The sequence below is a fragment of the Sinocyclocheilus rhinocerous genome, unplaced genomic scaffold, assembly GCF_001515625.1.
Source record: "Sinocyclocheilus rhinocerous isolate Xijiao unplaced genomic scaffold, SAMN03320098_v1.1 scaffold933, whole genome shotgun sequence".
Classification (NCBI taxonomy): domain Eukaryota; kingdom Metazoa; phylum Chordata; class Actinopteri; order Cypriniformes; family Cyprinidae; genus Sinocyclocheilus; species Sinocyclocheilus rhinocerous.
Genome location: NW_015654506.1, coordinates 16,912 through 37,404, shown reverse-complemented (window position 1 = coordinate 37,404; position 20,493 = coordinate 16,912). Strand labels below are relative to the sequence as shown.

At 37.4% G+C, this 20,493-nt stretch overlaps 2 protein-coding genes across 8 annotated transcripts in view; one reads left to right on the top strand and one right to left on the bottom strand.

Moving 5' to 3' along the window:
- Positions 1–14,675, bottom strand: part of cep85 (centrosomal protein 85) — a 24,098-nt gene extending 9,423 nt beyond the window's left edge. For 2 of the 7 annotated variants that reach the window (XM_016524067.1, XM_016524072.1), the window contains exons 1-8: positions 11,509–11,704; positions 10,769–10,823; positions 10,552–10,677; positions 4,763–5,487; positions 2,576–2,706; positions 2,377–2,494; positions 2,110–2,295; positions 1,848–2,000 (exon numbers count right to left, since the gene is read on the bottom strand). In XM_016524067.1, the coding sequence (XP_016379553.1) occupies positions 1,848–2,000; positions 2,110–2,295; positions 2,377–2,494; positions 2,576–2,706; positions 4,763–5,487; positions 10,552–10,677; positions 10,769–10,808 (1,479 nt within the window). In that variant the 5' untranslated portion in view covers positions 10,809–10,823; positions 11,509–11,704. Of the gene's footprint in view, positions 1–1,847; positions 2,001–2,109; positions 2,296–2,376; positions 2,495–2,575; positions 2,707–4,762; positions 5,488–6,928; positions 7,106–10,551; positions 10,678–10,768; positions 10,824–11,508; positions 11,705–14,589 lie in introns of those variants that run through there. The other 5 variants (XM_016524071.1, XM_016524069.1, XM_016524068.1 and 2 more) reach the window with 5 other exon arrangements.
- Positions 12,966–20,493, top strand: mtdhb (metadherin b). Its single transcript, XM_016524075.1, has 13 exons — positions 12,966–13,494; positions 15,666–15,755; positions 15,854–15,938; positions 16,126–16,332; positions 16,423–16,476; positions 16,565–16,732; positions 17,311–17,370; positions 17,532–17,594; positions 17,683–17,804; positions 18,525–18,635; positions 18,717–18,803; positions 18,880–18,988; positions 19,580–20,493. Exons 1-13 carry the CDS (start codon positions 13,156–13,158, stop codon positions 19,648–19,650), a joined length of 1,566 nt encoding a protein of 521 aa, XP_016379561.1. The 5' UTR covers positions 12,966–13,155; the 3' UTR covers positions 19,651–20,493.

The window sequence follows — 20,493 nt, the reverse complement described above, 5'->3', positions numbered from 1 at the left end:
GGGACATAATTACGGATTATAATGACTTATACTGTCTTTTTAGGCGTTGCATCGCGCCGCGTAAACATAAAACCATGTCTGCATTTGTAACTACAATTTGTAACAGCAATAATACTACAGTGAGAATAAAAGTTATGCCTTCTTTCTTTGCGTGAACATTTGGGCTGCGTTATGCAAATCTTCCCACATCGTGACGTAGACATGCGGGGGCGTGTTGGAACAAGCCGTTTTAGGTAGGCGTGGTTGACTCTTAACTTTTATAAAGAATATCTCTTTGGATTTGAGACTTTAGTCTTTGCAACTTTACAGTTAAGTCTTTGCAACTTTACAGATCTTCTTTATGCATCAAGAGCTTGTAACACTTAAAAGAGAAAGGAAAAATTGAAATCGCATCATATGACCCCTTTAAAAAAAAAACATCCATTCAAAAACTTGGGGTCTGTACGATTTTGATATTTTGTTGAAAAAAGTCTCTTACACTCACTAAGGCTGGATGCATTTTAATATATTTGCATTTGTTTTATATTTCAATATATCTTAAAATGTAGTTTATTCCTGTAATGCAAAGCTGGATTTTCAGGAGCCATTACTCCAGCCTTTAGTGTCACATGATCCTTCAGAAATCATTCTAATATGCTATTTTTTTTATTGTCAATGTTGAAAAGAGTTCTGTTGCTTCATTTTTTTTGTGGAAACCGGGATACATTTTTGTGATTCTTTGATTAATGGAAAGTTCAAAAGGACAGCATTTATTTGAAATAAATAATTAGAAATTTTTTGAAACATTATAAAAGCCTTAAAAGGTTAGAACTTCAACAATTCAACTATTCTTCTCCCCGAGTTACCGTCTTCCGCCATTTTGAAGAGTACCCCAGAACGTAATCAGCGTTGTTCACGTTCAGCATGCGCGCGCTTTCTCTGAACGTAAACAACGCTGATTGCGTTGATTACCTTCTGGGGTACTCTCCAAAATGGCAGAAGACAGTAACTCAGGGAGAAGAACTGTTGAATAAATTATGTTATTATTGTTTTCTTGCGCACAAAAAGTATTCTCGTAGCTTCGTAAAATTACAGTCGAACGCCTGATGTCACATGGACTATTTTACTGATGTCCTTGCTTCGATTCTGTGCCTTGATTGTGTAAGGATCCTGGCTGTCTATGGAGGATCAGAGAGCTCTCAGATTTCATCAAAAATACCTTAATTTGTGTTCCGAAGATGAACGAAGGTCTTACAGGTTTGGAACGACATGAGGGTGAGTAATTAATGACAGCATTTTCATTTTTGGGTGAACTAACCCTTTAAATGTCACTTTTCATCAATTGATTGCACCTTTTCTGAATAAAAGTATTAATTGATAAAAAATTTAAAAAAATCTTACTGACCCCAATTTTTTTTACTCCACAAACAGTAATGTAATGGTGAGATTCTGAAAGTGGATGCTACTCTCACTAAAATAAAGTAATTTTTTTTTTTTTTTTTTACTAAGAGAAAGTAAATAAACATATTTAAAAGGGATAAATAAACAAGACAAATATTTTACATACAAAAAAATTCTAAGGTGCATTTAAGAAAGAAGAAAAAGACCTTCTCCAAGAAACAATGTCTTGGAGAAGAGGCATAGTAAGCTTGGGATTTTGTAAGCCAGCAGGTTAAGGAGAGTGTTACTTTAAGAGAAGGAATACAATAGGAGCAGATGTGTGATATATGGGTGCAGTGGATGCTGTAACAGTGTCTGGCAATACACCATAAGAGAAACATCTCAAGCTGAGCATTATGAGCAACTGCTGTGAAACCACAGGAAAAAATGCTTTAGTTTTGCTGGCTGGCCATCAGAGAGTGCAGTACCTTTTTGTGCTGGGCCTGGTAGTCTTCCATAGTGGGAAGGTCAGCCAGATATCGCTCAAGAGTCTCAATCCGCTGCTGTTTTTCTCTGTTCTGCTCTGACTCCTTCTGACACTTCTTTTTCAAGCCGTTGATATGCTTGTCTCGACTTCGGATCTTTGTAGTAAACAGCAACAACACAAGATGAAAATTCAAACATCAGTTCAGTGAGATTCTGCTCATATGTGGTTGAGGAGGTCACACGATGAAGCTTGCATATGCTCACCCTTTCTTCTTGTTTCTTTAGCTCTTCTGCATGTTTTTCACTGCTCTCTTTCAAGACCTCGTTCAGACGTTGCGTCTCTGCTTCCACTGCACCCAGTCTCCGGTCCGCTTCTAGCTTCTCCTTGGTAAAGCAGTCGTTGCGTTCGGCGAACTGGGCTCGCAAAAAAGCATTTTCCCGCTGGGCTTCCTATCACACATACAGAGGGAAAACTCAAAGAGATGTTTTGATACAGCGCAAGGAAAAGACTGTGCATGCATGTGTGCTAACCTGCAGTCTCAACAGACACACATCGGTGTAAGGGGCTCCACGCCCCATGAGGGCACTGTGCACCTGCAGCTCACTCTCTCTGAGACGCTGTTCTAGCTGGGACATTTGCTGCTTCTGCCTGCAATGCACCAGTTACTACATTGTGTTAATGTTAAAAATCTTTGTAAGATGAGAGATGCTTCTGAAAACTTGGCATTACCTTTCAATGGTAAGTTCTTTCTCTTTTAGCAAGTTCTCATTGGCTTTAATGACAGCATCCCACTTGCCGTTCTCTGTGTGAGAGGTTGCTGGATAGAGTGATGAATACTGTCCACTTCCTCCTGTCATTAACTGCAATAAAAATAGGTGGGAAGGCATGAACTCTCATTTAAAACAGGCATAAAAACACAATCGGACCAAAACTGACACCTCTTTTAACTTTAAAGTCAACATGAAATGGTATATGCAACCCATTTTAGTATGATGTGTTCAATTGACAATGAATATTAAACGAGATCAAATCTGTAGGTCTGGTCTTCCTGTCAATCAAAAGAAGGTTGTTGCTTGTTGGACCATTACAAACTCATGCAGTGAAGAAAATGTCTCTAGCATTAAGCTGACAGTATAATTGCATGAAAAATGGCCATTTGCAGTCATAATGTTCTGTTTCAGTGTTTGTTTATAGCAGTTATTGTTTTAGATTTACAAAACATGTTAGTCCATTGATTTGTCTCTCAGACAAATTAACAGCAGTGTACTTTCCATCACTCCATATTGAGAAACTGTTATAAAGCAAGTTAGCTAAATAAACATGGAGAACATGTAAGAAACTACAGAATGCCCTGACCCAGATTCCACTCCAAAATAGATCCAAATATCTAAACAGATTATGCTCACTGCTCAAAATTATTGTAGAGAAGAAGAAAGTTAACAGTTATGTTGTTCCTGCACCATTTGGGGTGATCACATCCTGAGCAAATGGTCATCAACTGTAGGAATGGGTGTGGGGAAACTGAGAGCCATGTCAGATTGAAAGGAAAGAAAAAAGGAAAGGTGACGTGTGGCCAAGTATGGTGTCCCATACTTGGGAATTTATGCTCTGCATTTAATCCATCCAAGTGCAATCACACATGCAGTGAGTAGTGAACAAAGACGCACACACACACCGTGAACACACACCCGGAGCAGTGGGCAGCCAATGCTGCGGCGCCCGGGGAGCAGTTGGGGGGTTCAGTGCCTTGCTCAAGGGTCTCACCTCAGTCGTGGTATTGAAGGTGGAGAAAGCGCTGCTTATTCACTCCCCCCACCGACAATCCCTGCCGGACGTGAGACTCGAACCTGCAACCTTTGGGTTACAGGTCCGACTCTCTAACCATTAGGTCACGACTGCCCCAAGTGGATAGTCAAGTCCCTGCCGGACCTGAGACTCGAACCTGCAACCTTTGGGTTACAAGTCCGACTCTCTAACCATTAGGTCACGACTGCCCCAAGTGTATAGTCAACATACAGACCACAGATATATATGGGGTGGTAAATTGTAACAGGATAAAAGGTTTGTTTCGGATGCTCAGGGTTCATTACGACTCTGCAGAACCCAAAGTGTTACATGTACTTTGTCCCTGCTATATGGCAATAAACTTCATTGAGATCTCCAATGCCCTCATCATTTCTTACAATTAAATATTTCACTTTCTTTCAAAATTGTGCAGATAATATCAGTATTTTAAAATAAATATAGCAGAAAAAAGCAGAACCACCAAACTCTAATTTTATATCTGTTCACTGTTATATTTCTGTTGTGAAATTAGCCTAATTTGCTATTGATTAACATTTTCCCTGGCTGCACTGCCTAAGTTGTTTTAGAGGCAGAGCATTATATTTTACATACCACATTCATTGTTTGCTAATTTAAAAAAAAAACACTATTAAAATAATTCTAATTTATTTGAAATAAAGCTGAAATAAAATAATATTAGATGAAAAAACCTAGACTAAAAATTAGAAACCCTCTGCAACTAACTGAAAATAAAAAAATTACTAAAATGGACATAAAAAAATTATTTGAGCTAAATAGAGTTATTTTTAAAAAAAAACTAATGAAAATGACAAAAGCACAAAATTAAACAAACTAAAATTAAAATAAAAAATAAGCCGGTTCAAAGCATGAATAAATAGTAGATAAATGATACAGCAATAATTCTGACTACATTTTGATGAAAGATCACTGTCTATTTTTGGAACAGCATGCAATGATGAATCATGCACAATAAAACCAGCAACCTGTGTTGAAATAAATAAAGTTAGGCCTAATTCTAATTTCATACTGACTTTAGAAGTATGATTCATGATTAAATAACTGTTCCCTTTTCCTTTCTCGTATGCAGCAGGACACAAGCTGAACTCTAACCTGCATTTGTTCCACCTGTAGCCGCAGACTCTCGAGTTTCTGCTTCTGCTGCTGCCAGCTGGCCAGTTCACCACAGCGTTCCTGCAGTAGCGGATCATAAGCTCCAGTGCTGGCCTGGCCCCTCAGGAGAGCCTGAGTCTGCAGGCCCTGAGGTATGGAAAAGATCCTGGCAGAGGCACCAGACCCTGGATGAATATTCCTTTGGCTGTATGGGTCTACGGAACAGGTGAGACCTGCCCTAGCCTCTGGTAGGACTTTATAGGTCTGTTCCAGCAAGCCTGTATTGTCCCCAAGCCCGGTCATTTGCAGCTGTTGCCGTACATCCTGGCAAAGTCCCCCGAGCAGAGCCGACTGATTAAGCGTTGGCTCCATGGCAGGTACCTCAAACTTCTGGGCTTCATCCAGCCGCGTCTGATCTCCGTAGGGGAAGAACGAGTGATCGAGGCCATTAACTAGGCTGCGGTATCGGCTTAGGCAATCAGGCTTGACCGCAGTCGTGTCTAAATTTCCATCGTGCTGAGCGTCCAGGTTGGGGGAGGATGCAGATTTGGGGAGGGATGACTTGGAGCTGGAAGAGCTGGAGGACACCCGGGCCTCTTCAAAAGCACGCGGCTTGAGCTTGGAGGCCAGAGTTCCGGCCGTGGAGGGCATGACATGGGCGGTGGGGATAGGGATCTGACTGCGGATGGGCTGGAAAGAGGGACTGCTGCTAATGCTGCAGATATCTAGAACAAAACAGGAGTGAGAAACAAATGAAACCAAATACAAGTTATGTATTAAATGAGCCTCCAAAAAGTGCCTGTCCTTAAGGAAAAGTCTTTTTTTTTCTAATCAACCAAATATATTTGAAACAGTGGGACAGTAATGGCATTTTTTCAATGCTTACATTTAAATAAACATAGTATTTTTATTATATTTTTTGTACCCGTCACGGACATTAAATTGGAGACAACCAGGAATTTGTCTTAAAGGGGTCATAATCTTAAAGATTCCTAAATGCATCTACTTTCGGAAGGCCATATAAAATGCTTTTGCTTTCACCCAGAAACACACAGCGTCTCCCTGACATGGCTGCTTCAACACTAAATGCGGTTACTGAAACCACGCCTTCTTTCTTTGCGTGAACATTTGGGCGGCATTATGCTAATATTTCCACATAGTGAGGTAGATATGTGGGGGTGTGTTAGAACGAGCCGTTTTAGGGGGGCGTGGCAGAGTCTTAACTTTGATAAAGAATATCTCTTTGGTTTTAAGACTTTAGTCTTTGCAACTTCAGGGATCTTATCTATGCACAATCAGCTTGTAACACTCCAAAGAGAAAGGAAAACTTGAAATCGCATCATATGACCCCTTTAAATTTAGTAATATTTGAGCTGTATATCAATATATGCCCTGGGAAAATAAAGTAAAAGCAAATCAAATCAAATAATGAAGTGAAAAAAATCCATTTACATAAAAGAAAAATAAATTAAAAGAAAAAAAAATGAAGTAAAAAAAACAAACAAACAAACCACAACACACAAGTAAAAAAAAAAATGTAATTAATGCCGTGGGAAAATAAATTAAAACAAAGTAAAATTTATTAAAATATAGTAAAATCAAATAAGAATTTTAAAAAAAGTAAATTGAAATTGAAAAAAAAATGCTGAAAAAAAATCATTAAAGCAAGTAAAATCAATTAAAATAAAGCAAAAATCTAATAAAATTAAAATAAAAGTAATGCAAATTGAAACTAAAATAAAAAGAAATGCACTGGGAAAATAAATTAAAGCAAGTCAAATAAAGCAAAATAAAAGGCCATAAAATAAAATTATTCTGTGTCTCTCTCTCTCTCTCTATACACACACATATACATATATATATATACAGATATATTATACACACACATACATACATACATACATACATACACACACACACACACACTTACATCTACATATTAATATCTATATCTATATGAATATATATATGCGTGTGTGTGTGTGTGTGTAATTAAGCTCTTCCATTTTGCTTCACTGATGTGAAGTCATGAATCCTAAACAAATTATAGACATTATACAACTGCAAAAAGTATGTTGCTAAATTAGCTAATTATTAATTGCTAAATTAATGTCATTAGTTCTGAAAACTAACACACACCCAACCATTGCGAAAAATAGTACTCACCTTGCTAGCAGTAAAAGCGATACCATCAAATGATAACATTTTCATACATTGAAGAACAGTGAGGCATAAAAAACACGTCCTCCCAATGCATCTTCAGTAAATGACATAGACAAACTACTGATCTTAAAACACACCCACTCCATCTGCCAGAACTCGTCCTTCAAAAAAATGAATGTCAAGCTCGGGCAAGGTGAGTGTACCTGCTATGAGAGTTTGTTGTCCTACAGCTCTGTTAGCGCAGGAGCGCGTACACACAGAAAGGTTAGCAGTATTTATAGAGCACTCTCATGTTACGCTGTGAGGTGTCTATGTGTGGGACTCCTGCTTTAACCATACAGCTCACCTCTCACACACATGCGTAATAGTCCTTAATACTGTAATACTGCTGAAGTGCCTTTAAACAAGTTCCTCAATACAATAATTAAATTAACACACACAAATCAAGTGGAGATGTCACGTGGCAGGCAGCAGTAGGAGGGTCTGCCCTGCGGGTGTCTTATTTGAACATCTGCTAAGGACAGGTTTAAACAATTCTTTGGTTCGACGAAAGATTCTTGGAGCGCTGAGAGGCTTTCTACCATTACAAGAAACACCCAGAGCAAAACAAAGCCGTCACCATCACAACACAGAAGCCCACAGACAGTCAACCATATATTTATAACTGCTAAAGCAAAACGGCTGCCAAGAAGTTCTGTCCCGCCACCGTTTTGGCTGTTTAAAAAAAACAAATAAAAGTTGTATTATTAGGGTATCTTAGTTGCTAGGTGCCACAACTGTAAGAAAACTCAAGCAGTTAGTTATTGCTATTACTATGGGAGCTTATCTTGGTTTCAGGGTAACAACAACAATGACAGCGGTCACCTAATGAGTTTTTCAATAGCTGATACTGATATCCAGATAACAGGCTGGTCGGATAAAACATTAGAATACTGAATTTTCATAGCCTTTTCAGTCGTTTATGATCACTGGATAAGAATTTTAAAAACGTTTTAATTCAGATGGATGCGCTAATGAATACAGTATATAAGGCTGTCAAATCAATTAATCGTGATTAATCACATCCAAAATAAACATTTGTGTTTACATAATGTGTGTGTATTGTGTTGTATATTTTATCAATATATAAATACACACACAAATACATGTACATATTTAAGAAATATTTACATGTATATATTCATATTTATATATATATATATCATGGTTTCTGTAAAAAAAATATTAAAGGAGACAAATTATGCCCCTTTTTACAATATGTAATATAAGTCTCTGGTGTCCCCAGAATGTGTCTGTGAAGTTTCAGCTCAAAATACTCCTCAGATCATTTATTATAACATTTTGAAAATGCCTATTTTGAGTGGAAGCAGAAACACGCTGTTTTTCAGGCCTGTTTCTTTAAATGCAAATGAGCTGCTGCTCCCCGCCCCCTTTTCCAGAATAGAGCTACGCCATTACAGCTCGGACCTGCTAAAAACATCTGTTTTGGTTCTGATTATCATGTTTATCGCGCTGAAATCATGCGTTTTAAACCATATGAGTTTAAACTTCTGATATACGGTTTTCTGAGCGCACACATCCAAATAGGGCTGCACGATATTGGAAAAAACTCACATTGCGATATTTTATTTTTCAGCGATATATATTGCAATATGAAAACAAAAATCACCACATGACTTGAATAGTTTATTTCTGCTCTGTTGTCTCCTCTGAGGCTGGGACTCTAAACAGTGTTCTGTGCTCGTCTGTGCAGCCAAAGACAGAACAGTTAGCATGTTTTGCTCAAACTTTCGCCATGGCATTAGAGCAGATACACAGTTGTCGTTTGCGAAATCAAAATGGCGGCGCCGTGGGTGGAAACTTACAGATTAAGGGGCGGTAATATTATAATGAGATCCCTTTCCCATGTCACCAAGGGAGCGAAATCAAACGGCTCGTTTTCTCAGATGCTTGCAGAAAAAGGCTTACCAAAACAAAGTTACTGGGTTAATCTTTTTCACATTTCCTTGGTTTGTAGATGCACCGGGGACCTGATTATAGCACTTAAAACCTGGAAAAGTCAGATTTTCATGATATGTCACCTTTAAGCAGCACAGCTGTTTTCAACATTGATAACAATAAAGAAGTGTTTCTTGAGCACCAAATTTGCCTTACTATTTTCACTCTTTTTTGATCAAATTAATGCAGCCTTGGCGAGGGTAAATGATTACTTTAAAAAACATGAAAAAAAAAAAACTATCAATCCAAAAAACTTTTGAACAATAGCATATAATTGCCAAATATTTACTTTTCATAACATTACTAAAAACTGAAACAGAAAATGATTTAGTCACTGACAAAGGCTGTTGTCATGTTTTGGAACTCACATTAAGGTTAAGGGGTATAAAAACCTCTGCTGAATTGAGCACAGTTACACCAATAATCAGCCTAAGTGATATCAAACCAGGCCAAACAGCGCAATACAATAATGCTAACATAAGCTATACAAAAGCACACAGAAATGTTTTCAACCGCACTGCATGTTCAGTACAGACCTGTGGTAATCGACATACACCAGCTTATCAGTACAGCTAATCTTTGTGCGTTACGTGTTTAACAAGGCAAAGAGAAAAAAACCCGGAGACCAGGATCAGAGTTTCCATTCAGTCCTCCAGGTCAGGCCCTCCTAATGAGACCCCCATCAGTGGAAGTGCAACACCGCCAGGAGGAATCTATGGTATGGAATATCATATCCTCCGCTAAATCTCATAGGAGTTCCAGAACTATGAGCACATCTCCATGACTAAAAATACGACAGCTTAATCTAAAAACAGCCAGCCAGTTAATGTCTGTTGTAAATAAAAAATACAACCACTGTTTGTTTGGCCAAGCTCAAAAAAAAAAAAAAAGGTCACAATTGTTTTCCATGACGTCTGAAGATTAATATATAATGTTTTGGGTGACTAAATATAAATGTTCTTGGGGAAGCCACACTAAATTTTGTGTTTCATTCATTTCTATTCTTGCATATGAGTACATGTACACATATTATTCTTTTTAATTCATGACAAATAGACCCAATTTTCTGAAGGTTTTTTTTAATCAAGTCTGACAGGATGTTCGAATGAAGAAAAATTAAAGAGAGCCTGCATGGTTTGTCATGGTAAACTGGAGAACATTTTATTTTTATCATTTTGAATTTATTACTTATAATTTACAGTTATTACTATAATTTCCAGGGTTCCCAAAACGTTTGACCACTATATTTCCATAATTGTTTCTCATGATTTTTCGAGTCTTTATGATTATTAGATAAAGAACAGTTTCCACTCAAATAGACCCATTTCTAGCCAATGAAATGATTCAGAGTCAAACATAACTAGAAAAATGTGTATTCATTATAGAAATTTCCATGACTAGTATTCCATGACTGTTCCACCGTGGAATACTGTACTAGAATACACTACTATTTCTTTAATTTCCCTGACTATATATTCCATGCCTGGAAATCCCATTTTGTGATTCACAATTTCAAATAAAAGACCGCTGTTGAGATGAAAGAGCTGATGACGTCTTGAACTCAGCTGTATTACACAACAGGCAAGCAAATGGACATGACAATGTTTGAACACTCTCAGATTTCTCACCTTCAGTGTGGTCAGAGGTACCCAGGCCAGTGTCCCCACTGTCCGCTGTGCTGGGCCGCCATCCAAAGTGGCTCTGGAACTTCTCAGACACAGCAGGTGTCAGCCATTCCGTGTCAGAGTGTCCTACTGGAGCGCAATGAACACATGATGTGACACTCTATTATGGTTATGAGGTACATAACATACACTTTAACCATGGACGGTACTGGATTTGTACCTCCAAGTTTGGGGTTCTGGTATTTCTGTGAAGTGGTCATTCCTGTAACAGTCACCTGTGGACAGAATTCATTAGTGAATAAAAACCAAAATAAAAAAAGACAACACTGTCAAAACACAAAAGTGTCTGGAAGCAAAAAAAGAGGAAGTAAAGCTTTTCGCTGTGCTGCAGAACTAAGAACAGCAAACAGAGCTGGCAGAACATCTGCAAACAAAACAGCAAATAATAAATATAAATGACAAAATAATAATTTAAACGGGTTAATACCATTAGTATTATATAATAAAATGTGATCATGTTTTTTGTATAACATAATATTATTTTAAATTTCTAAATATTATTTCCACTACTGTTTAACTAAATGAAAATGTAGAAAGTATTCAAAATCATTCACAGACTAAGTGTTTGGAAAAAAGATCAATTGCAAAACAGCAGAAAATATTAAATATCTTTAATATAATAAATAACTTAGTTGTCAAAGTTAACACTATTTAAGTCGTGCTATATTTTAGGTGGATTTGCTTATATGTAGGACAATTAAATCTCGTTTACCTAGAACAATGTAATCAAGGCATTTAATTTTCATAATACCTTTTAAATGTTCATAATAGCTTTGAAAACAAGCTCCACATATGTTGCTACTTCAAACAAACACATTTAACGTTACCTCGTACAAGTAGCCAAGTTAGCTCACAAAAAGAGTTTAAAAGGTCAGTAAAAAAGTAAACAACTCCACGTACCTTAACTCACGGGCTGAAAGGGTCTTTACTAAAGATAATAATGACGCGAACACAACCCAGAGGAACAATAATGTGCTTCATTACCCGAGAGACGCTGACTGGACACTAACATCAATAACACACAACAGTCAAACTGTAAGCGACCTCGAGCTTCAAACACCCGCCGCAGTGCCACTGAAACTCGGGACTCTTTTTTTTCAACCGTTATTCTAGTTCTTCCTCTGCGTTCTGCTCGCTTGCCAGGATGAGACAGCAAGCGCCCCCTGCCGCTTGATTAGTGAGCTGCAGGCGCAGACCAATCCACCTTCGTTTATATGATAAATTATTAGTGATAAAATGTCATATTAAAATTTTATATTCCAGGCCATATTAAAGAATCAAAATAACTCACAATTTACCCATGTGCAATATATTGTGCTATAGTATTCATAGTTAGCAACTCAGAAGGAGTATAAACTTGAAGGAGCCCCTTTTACTCAACGTTTATATGCCCAGATATGATTATGCTTTGTATTTGCATTCTATGTTGTTTATTCTTTATAGTGTTTAGTTCATTATATTGTTGCCAACTGATTTAATAAATAAATAAATAAAGTAAAATAGAGAAATTGGCATTATTGTTATTTCATTCGGCTTTCTGTAGACTGGACAGAAATCATGCCATTAATCATTTTTTGTAGAGCCAGCAAAGGAGTGCGTGAGTCTGTGGAAAAGTTTTTTTGGGGGGGGGATGTTTCAAAATAAATATAGAAATAAATTACAGAACTTGACAGTATTACTATTTTATTCTGCTTTCAGAAATCCTGAGATAAATGCACAATCACTAATTGTGATTAAAAAAATTGTAGATATTATACTTTTTTGTTTTTCACAGTAAACAGGCAAGGAAAAATTATTTGAAAAAATGGAAACTAAATAAAATAGTTATGTATTAATAAAATAAATAACATCTACACAACTCAACATTACTAGTTAATTTTGCTTTCTATAGACTTGACAGAAATTGTGTTTTCAGAAATCTAGTTATATGCTCATGTTATATGTTAATCTCTGAATGAATTAAAGAAGCAGTTAAAAACATTTTTTATTAGCTTTTGATCAGGGATGAGTGCTGAGGTATTGTCGTTGTAGTTAGTTACCCGTCTGGGTTTGTCTTGTACGCTGTGTATTGATGTTTCTCTCATGGGTAATATTTTTATATTGTTCTACTGTACTGGTGAGTAGAAAAAATATATAGTGTTGAGTTAATAAAATAGTATTTTTCAGATTTTATACATATTTATATTTTTATACTTTATTTTTCACAGCATCATTTTTATGTTTTGCCTTGTCATATTTGAGGCCACTGGCATATAAAATGGGGGTATGGGGTACACATAGCTTAGCTTACCCATGGTTGAGAATCACTCATCTAGTCTATTTTAAGAGACTGCAAGTTAACTCAATTGCACTCCAGCCCAATAAGGGGAGCTTGTCTGCGAGTCAGTTCATGCATCTTCAGCCAATGTTAGAATAGAAGCAGCAATAGCGGCCGTAATCGGTGGCGCTCTGGGGCAAACGGGCACAGCTATGTATTTTCCCGTGTAATTATCACAAACTGTTGTTTTTGTGAATGACTGCACGCCGGTGCCCGCTCAATAGATTGTAATGGCACCGGGTTGGCAAGAGATCGCTTCACTGCATGTGGAGCAGATAACGGGATATGTCAGAGAAACCCTGTCGACCGTCCTCGTCTATCTGAAGTCTGAGCTGGGAATAGACTTGGGCTTGAATCCTGATCTCTGCGCCCCATGGCTGCTCCTTTTAACGGCCTGGGCCGGTCTAGTTCTCATTCTGATTGTATGGGTCTCGGTCTGTCGCGGTTTATCAAAAAGACTTTCAGGAACTGAGACAGGGGAAAACATCGCCGACAACACCGGTCCAGTGCAAACGGCGAAGAAGGCAGACGAGCCCCGGAGAAGAAACAGAAAGAAGAACGCTGAGAAGGTTTGCTTTAGAAGCAGTGTTGCCAACTAATTTTCAGAGGAAGTTGCTAAAGGAAGGTTGATTTGTTGCTAAAAGTTGCTAAATGACGCGATGTCATTGCGCGGTGACGTCATTGCGTGGTGACGTCATTGCGTAATCACGATGCAAAATTGTCACTGCATCAAATCAGCAAAAAAAAAAAATTTTTTTAACAATTACAATTTAAGTTTATTTTTATTAGCTAGTAAATTAGTAAAACTACTCATTCTGAACAGTTATAGTTTTAAGCAGTGTATTAGTAGTTCGTATGCTACACTCTAAGAAAAGTCTGTAAAAATAGGGCAAAATCTATTAATATGAAGGAATTTTCCGTAATTATTATTCACACGTTTTTTTACCTACATTTTAAATTACGCATTGTATTTTGTGTTTTCGGGTTACAGTGGATAATGGATAATGTCCTTTAAAATTACTAAATTTTTCTAGATATTTTTCTTATCGTGCACTAACTGATCAACAAACTCAAGTACAAGCTACTAACAAGGTGTATCATAAATGAACAATTATTCAATTATTATTATTATTATTAAATTAAACAATTGCTAATAGCAGCCAACTTAATTCATGTGAATTGTGTACTGCTAGGCACCTTTGGTTTCCTCTTTTTGTGTAATTTAGATGGAAAATGTGTGCCTTTTTTATCGTTTGAGTCACTTATCAAAAGTTGCTAAATGTTGCCAAATAAATTTAAAATAGCTAAATTTGTTGCTAGGTGCTTTTGGAAGAAAAAGTTGCTAGGGTAGTCTGAAAAGTTGCTAAATCTAGCAACAAAATTGCTAAGTTGGCAACACTGTTTAGAAGCGGCATTTCGATTCATCTTAGTGACTCGATTCTTTTGCATCCAAAACGATTCACCGTTAGATTCGTTTACTGCGTGTTTTGCGTCGTTAAGTTACGCCTCTAGGTGGAGACAAGCGAGAGCTTTTGTGTTTTATGTGCGAGTCGTTGAATCATTTCTCAAATTATTCATTAAGAAGCGTATTATTAAAAAAAAAAATACAACTTCACGTCTACAAGTCTATTAAAAAGCTACAATAAGAGTGTTTAACATCATACATTGTTTTCACACCTTGGGTTTCTCGCGAAGGATATGTGTCGTTTGTTCAGTTCGCCTCGTTCAAAACACCGAATGGTTCAGTGAAGGGCGTATTTATTCAGTAGGTCCAACCAATGAGATTGCGTTTCACAACCCACACTCGAATGCTATTGATAGTTTTCACGTGACGTCACACACTTACAGGAACGCCCACCTGGAGGACAAAACGAAGCTTTGCTCCACTGACCGCCAGTTATTTTTAGCAGTTTGCATTAAGTAGTAATGTAGTAAAACGCAGATATTAAAAGGCGAAATTCAGTATACACCTTATTGATGATGTATATTTTGTACAGGCAAGCAGATGAAGCCAGAATATAAACGCAATGTGCAAAGTTTCCCGTTAAATGGTTTCCCATAGAAAACCATTATAAGGAAAACACTGTATCATTAAGCGGACTGCATTCATATTCCAGCCTCATCTGCTTGCCTATGTAAACTATGCATCATTAATATAGAGATTACTGAATTTGATATTTTAATATTACTGTTTTAAATATATTAAGGCACTTTTAAGTGTTTTACAACGTTTTGTCACACTGTTTAATGATTAAAATATAGCCGCGGGTGCTTAATATGGATTGCAAATGGCCAAAACTTGCATTTTGTTCACATACCTTTGTTTTATTCTTTTGAGAGGTGATCTAAATATTTGCGGCTGTGAAACAGATGGAAAATTGACAGGCTTGTGCTGCAGGTCTATGGATGTTTTGCCCTCCCAAGTCTTCGAGCCGGTCACGTGACTGAAAGCTATGAAAAGCAGAAAGCCTTCACGCGCTTCGAACCAACGAACAAAACGAGTCGTTCATTTAAAAGATTCATTTAAAAACACCGATTCGTTCACGATCGAAATAACACTATTTGACATTCAGGCATCCCAGTTCTATACAAAAAAAACATGCATGTACATACACGCTGAACATAGAAGCTGACATGGCGTTAGAAAAGGGGGAAACGTTACACGTTGCAAAACTTTTACATCCATTACTTCCTATTGGTTTTTATTTTAAAAGTCAGCATTTTTCTAAATGTTTGACAGAAAGCCCAGAGGAACGGACTTGCTGTTGAACCCCAGGAAGAGGCCAAAGTGGTGGACGGTCAAGAGCTACCAGAAGTGAAGACTGACAAGGTTCATTTATTTTAACATTTACTGTAGTTTTAAAATGATAGTTCACCCAAAAATTAAATACTGTAATTTACTCATCCTGATGTTCCTGGTGGTTTTAGGCAAAGAAGAACAAGAAAAAGCCAAAGCCTCCTGCAAAAGAGAAAAAATCCTCTACATCTGTTGATGGAAAAGAACCTGATGAAGGTATGTTTTGATTAATATGAATCCCATGATTTGTTATACAAGAATTGATTTTGCTTCAGATAGATAGATATTTGCATGCATGTTTTCGCAACAGACGGTATTTGCTTAATAGCTGTGACTCAGCACTTACAGTTTATTTGCATACAGTGGTCAGAACATGATTGTCATGGTAATTGTAATCTGTCAGGTACCTGGGAGACCAAGGTCAGTAACCGTGAGAAACGACAGCAGCGGCGGAAGGACAAGGCTCCAGGTGATGGGTCAGGCAGCCCAGTAGCAACAGCGGCTTCGAGTGCCATTAGTACCCTGGAGGAAGACCAGACCGCACCAGAAGAACCAGAAACCACCATCACCACCACTGTTTCTACACCTCCAATCCAAAGAGAAGTGGAGGGTATGTTTACAGCCGTTATAATTTTTATGGTACATAACAGGAGGATGTATAATAGGGGAATCAAAATCATTATTTTTTCCTCCTTTTTAGTTGGCCCACCTGAAATTGAAGCAAGTTTTGTAAGAGATGCTGTTGTTCCTCAAGGTAATCAGTTCATTTTCAATGTTAACAAACTGAGTTGAAGAAATATTTTTTTGCACTGATAATGATCATGCCTCCTGTGGCCTTATAGTGATGCCGTGTTGGGAGGAAGTGGCTGTTAACAGTTCTGGCTGGAGCGATCTGGGCCTGCAGCTTCCTCCTCAGATGGCCAGTGTTCAGGCAGAGAGCTGGACCAGTATGACCGTTCCTACCGAGCGTCAGTCTAGTGAACCCTCTGTCTGGCCCCAAGATATGGAAGGTGCTGAAAAAAGTTTCAATAATCACAAGTTCTTCTTTTAATATACATCTTTCTTATTAAAATGATGGTCAGGTTGTGGCACATGCTCCATATATGCCTTGGTGTTCATGCAGGAGATGCATTTTTTTTTTTTTTAAGAAATTCATACTTTTATTCAGAAAATATGCATTAAATTAATCAAAAGTGACAGTTTAGACGTTTATAATGGTACAAAAGATTTCTATTTCAAATAAATGCTGTTCTTTTGAACTTTTTGTATTCATCAAAAAGAGTCTTGAAAAAAACTCACACAAAATATTAAGCAGCACAACTGCTTTCAGCATTGATAATAAGAAATGCTCCCTGAGCACCAAATCAGCATATAAGAATGATTAATGAGTAATGATGCTAAAATTTCAGCTTTGTCATCACATGAATAAATTACATTTTAAAATATATTCAAATACAAGACGGTTATTTAAATTTGTAATAATATTTCACAATATTAATGTTGTTTTTTTTTTGATCAAATAAATTCAGCTTTAGTGTGCATAGGCATACGTGTATATAATATTTTTTGTTTGTTTTTCTTAATACAGGCTCATGGACTATTGTGGATGGATCTCATATTCCAGCTTCATTCAGTGGCTTGACTGCTGGTAATTTATTCAGAATTCATTAAATTAATGCATAACTAAACTAGATTTGTTCATATTCAGCCAGGGACTGTTTCTCTGTACCACTTACACTATGATCTATCACATCTCAGTGTAAACACTAGATCCATGAAGATAAAGCATGTAGTCCTCTGTGTTTGCAGTGCCTGACCTGATTTGGAGTGCTCAGCCTCCTGTGCCACTGGATGACGAGTGGTCTGGAATAAGTAAGAAAATCTATACTTGCCCAAAACCTGTTCTGACTCACAAATTTAGAGTCACAGACTTACTAAGAGTTGCTGTTGTGTTCCTAAGACAGCACATCTGCAGATCTATCGTGTGACTGGAACGCTCCGTCAGAGGAGTGGGGGAACTATGTTGAGCAACAGCCTGTGAGCGCAGCGCCGCTGGAGCCGTCGGTCCCAGAAGTGGCACAGGTCAGTCCGTCATGCAGCTGTGGGCTTGTGAAAATGCTCTCATTTTTACCTCGCTGAATTAATGAGAGCAAATCGAAATCAGGTTCTGACCTGGGTTGAGAATCCAGGATGTGTTTCGGTTAAGAAGAAATATTGATTGATTAGAGAAAGATTAGGCGATGCAAATAATAAAGCAAGTAGTAAAATGACAACAGAATTTTCCTAAACTGGGGTTTGAGAGTTGAGGGAAATAATAAAAATATTAAAATTTAAATAATTTTAAAATAAAACAAAACGCTTCAAAAAAAAAAAAGAAATGAAATATTTTGTTTACCTGCATGTCATGTGACCATTAACTGACATCAGAGGACTGTGAATATGTGAAACATTGAAATATTAAAGGGATAGTCCACCCAAAAATGGAAATTGTGATCTTTAACATGTAAGTCTCCATGGCTTTTTTTCTGTCGAACACAAAGGTAGCCATTGACTTCAAAAGTGCTTTTTTCCATACTATGGAAGTCAATGGCTACAGTCAACTGTTTGGTTACCAGAATTCTTCAAACAATCGTCTTTTTGTGTTCAGCAGCTGAAATGAATTGATATAGGTTTGAAACACATCGAGGGTGAATAAATGATGACAATTTTAATTTTGAGGTGAACTATTCTTTTAGTTCCTTTGACCAAGTAGTCGAGCCAAAAATGAAAACCGCTGATATTTCATTTATTTCCATTCTACAGGAGTCCGATAACGAGAAAGATAAAGACGAAGCAGTCGCCCCTGGCAGCGGTAAAGCTAAGAAGAAGAAAAAGAAGAAGAAGAAGATGGAGGATGCTGGACCTTCTGCTCAGGTGAGGATATTACCAGAAGTCATTTCCAAATAACTGATCTGTTACTTCAAACCTAACGCAGAATACATGCATCATATTCAGCCGCAGGTGAAAGCTGAGAGACACACGAGCGTTGTTGCAACACCGGCACAGAGCGCAGCGGGAAACGTCTCAGCTGCCACAGCAGGGGTGAGAGATGTTTTTCAACATTCATTGGCTATTAGCAATAAAACAAGGTCCTAGATTTGTGTCGACTTCTCAACAGCCACGTGTAGACGACACTGCACGTGCCGTACCATCAGCTCCAGTGCAGACGCAACGGAGAATGACTGGACCTGAGCCGACTGACAGATCCACTCCTGTACCAACACAAAGTACGTTCAACCACCATATAGACTTTAAGTTGGAAGATCATTCATTTCATTGGGTTTCTGCAGGTTATAAAAAATCTTATATTGCCCTTACACAAATTAAGGCATTTAAAAGGTCTTAAATCAGATTAGAAAATCGTAAATACATAAAGGCACCATGGCATTAAATAATGCATGCATTGTTCTTAAATCTTAAATACATAAAGGCACCATGGCATTAAATGTTGCATGCATTGTTAAAATGAATATCATCATCTGAGTTTTTGGCTTGTTTTCCTGTACAAATATCTACAAACATCCCTAAATCAAGATACATTTCAAATGAAGATATGAAGTCTTGTTTTAATCATAAACTCACTTCATTATAATAAATTTCTCAGAAAATGACGACTTCTCGTGCCATTTTGTATCTCAAGTAAATGTATCTTGATTTATGAATCTTAAGACATTTGTACTGGAAAACAAGACAAAAATCGTAATAAAGAATGTGATTAGTTGGTACAGTAAAAGTTATTTCCTTTAAAAGTCTTATATTTACCTTCATAAAACCTGTAGAAGCTGATTTCAGGTCTTTATTTTTTTTTTCTCCACCAGAAAAAGCAGATGACAGCAGGGAGTCTCTGAAACAACCAGTCAAAAAGAAGAAAGCTAGAAGAGAGACATGAAGATACAGAAGTGATGAGACAACATATGCAATCTTGGGGTTGTACAGAATTTCATACTTCCTGAGTGACTTGTTTTTTGATACCTTTGAATCCACCGTGTTGTGAATCCCATATAGTGTCTACATCCCATTAGGTATATCTAGACAAAGTACTGTAATGTTACACGTCATATGAAGGGACACTTCATTTGTTTTTTTTTATGTATGTTAATTGCTAAGTACAGTCAATTTGATATGATTTATATTTGCAGCAAAATAATTTTTGTAAGAAGATCCTGGCGATCATTGCAAAGCACTGGGGACGTATCAAGAACACTTAAGATACACGCACAGGATCCACCGGGAACCTATAGATCATTAAGCTGTTACATGAGAGCGTTGTCTCATCCTTAATTTATGAAACACTGAGGCAGATTAGAGTGCACTAACTTAGCCGGTTTGTAGGAGGAAAAAGCAACAAATCAAGCCATATGTGAAAACCGTAACGAACTCTGAGAGACTTGTTGCTGGTGAGCATGAGTAGATGACGCTATTATCAGACAAACAACTTATTAACCGTTCGCTCTGGTGAAGTAGTAGTGACGTCGGCCGGGTTTTTGTGATCAATGTTACACCAGGTACAGCAGTGTCAGGAAAATTTCAATGCCTTAACTTGTGTTGTGCAAGATGACAGCAACGATCTGTCAGCTGCATGCCGTTTCCTCTTTCGTATTTATTGGTTAATCTAAGTCATGTTTAATGAGTAATAAAGATTAAAGAGTTTCTTTGCACACCTGTGTCTGATTATTCTGACAACTGTTTTTATTTATTTGGCACAAACGATTTTTAATTATACAACTTTTTT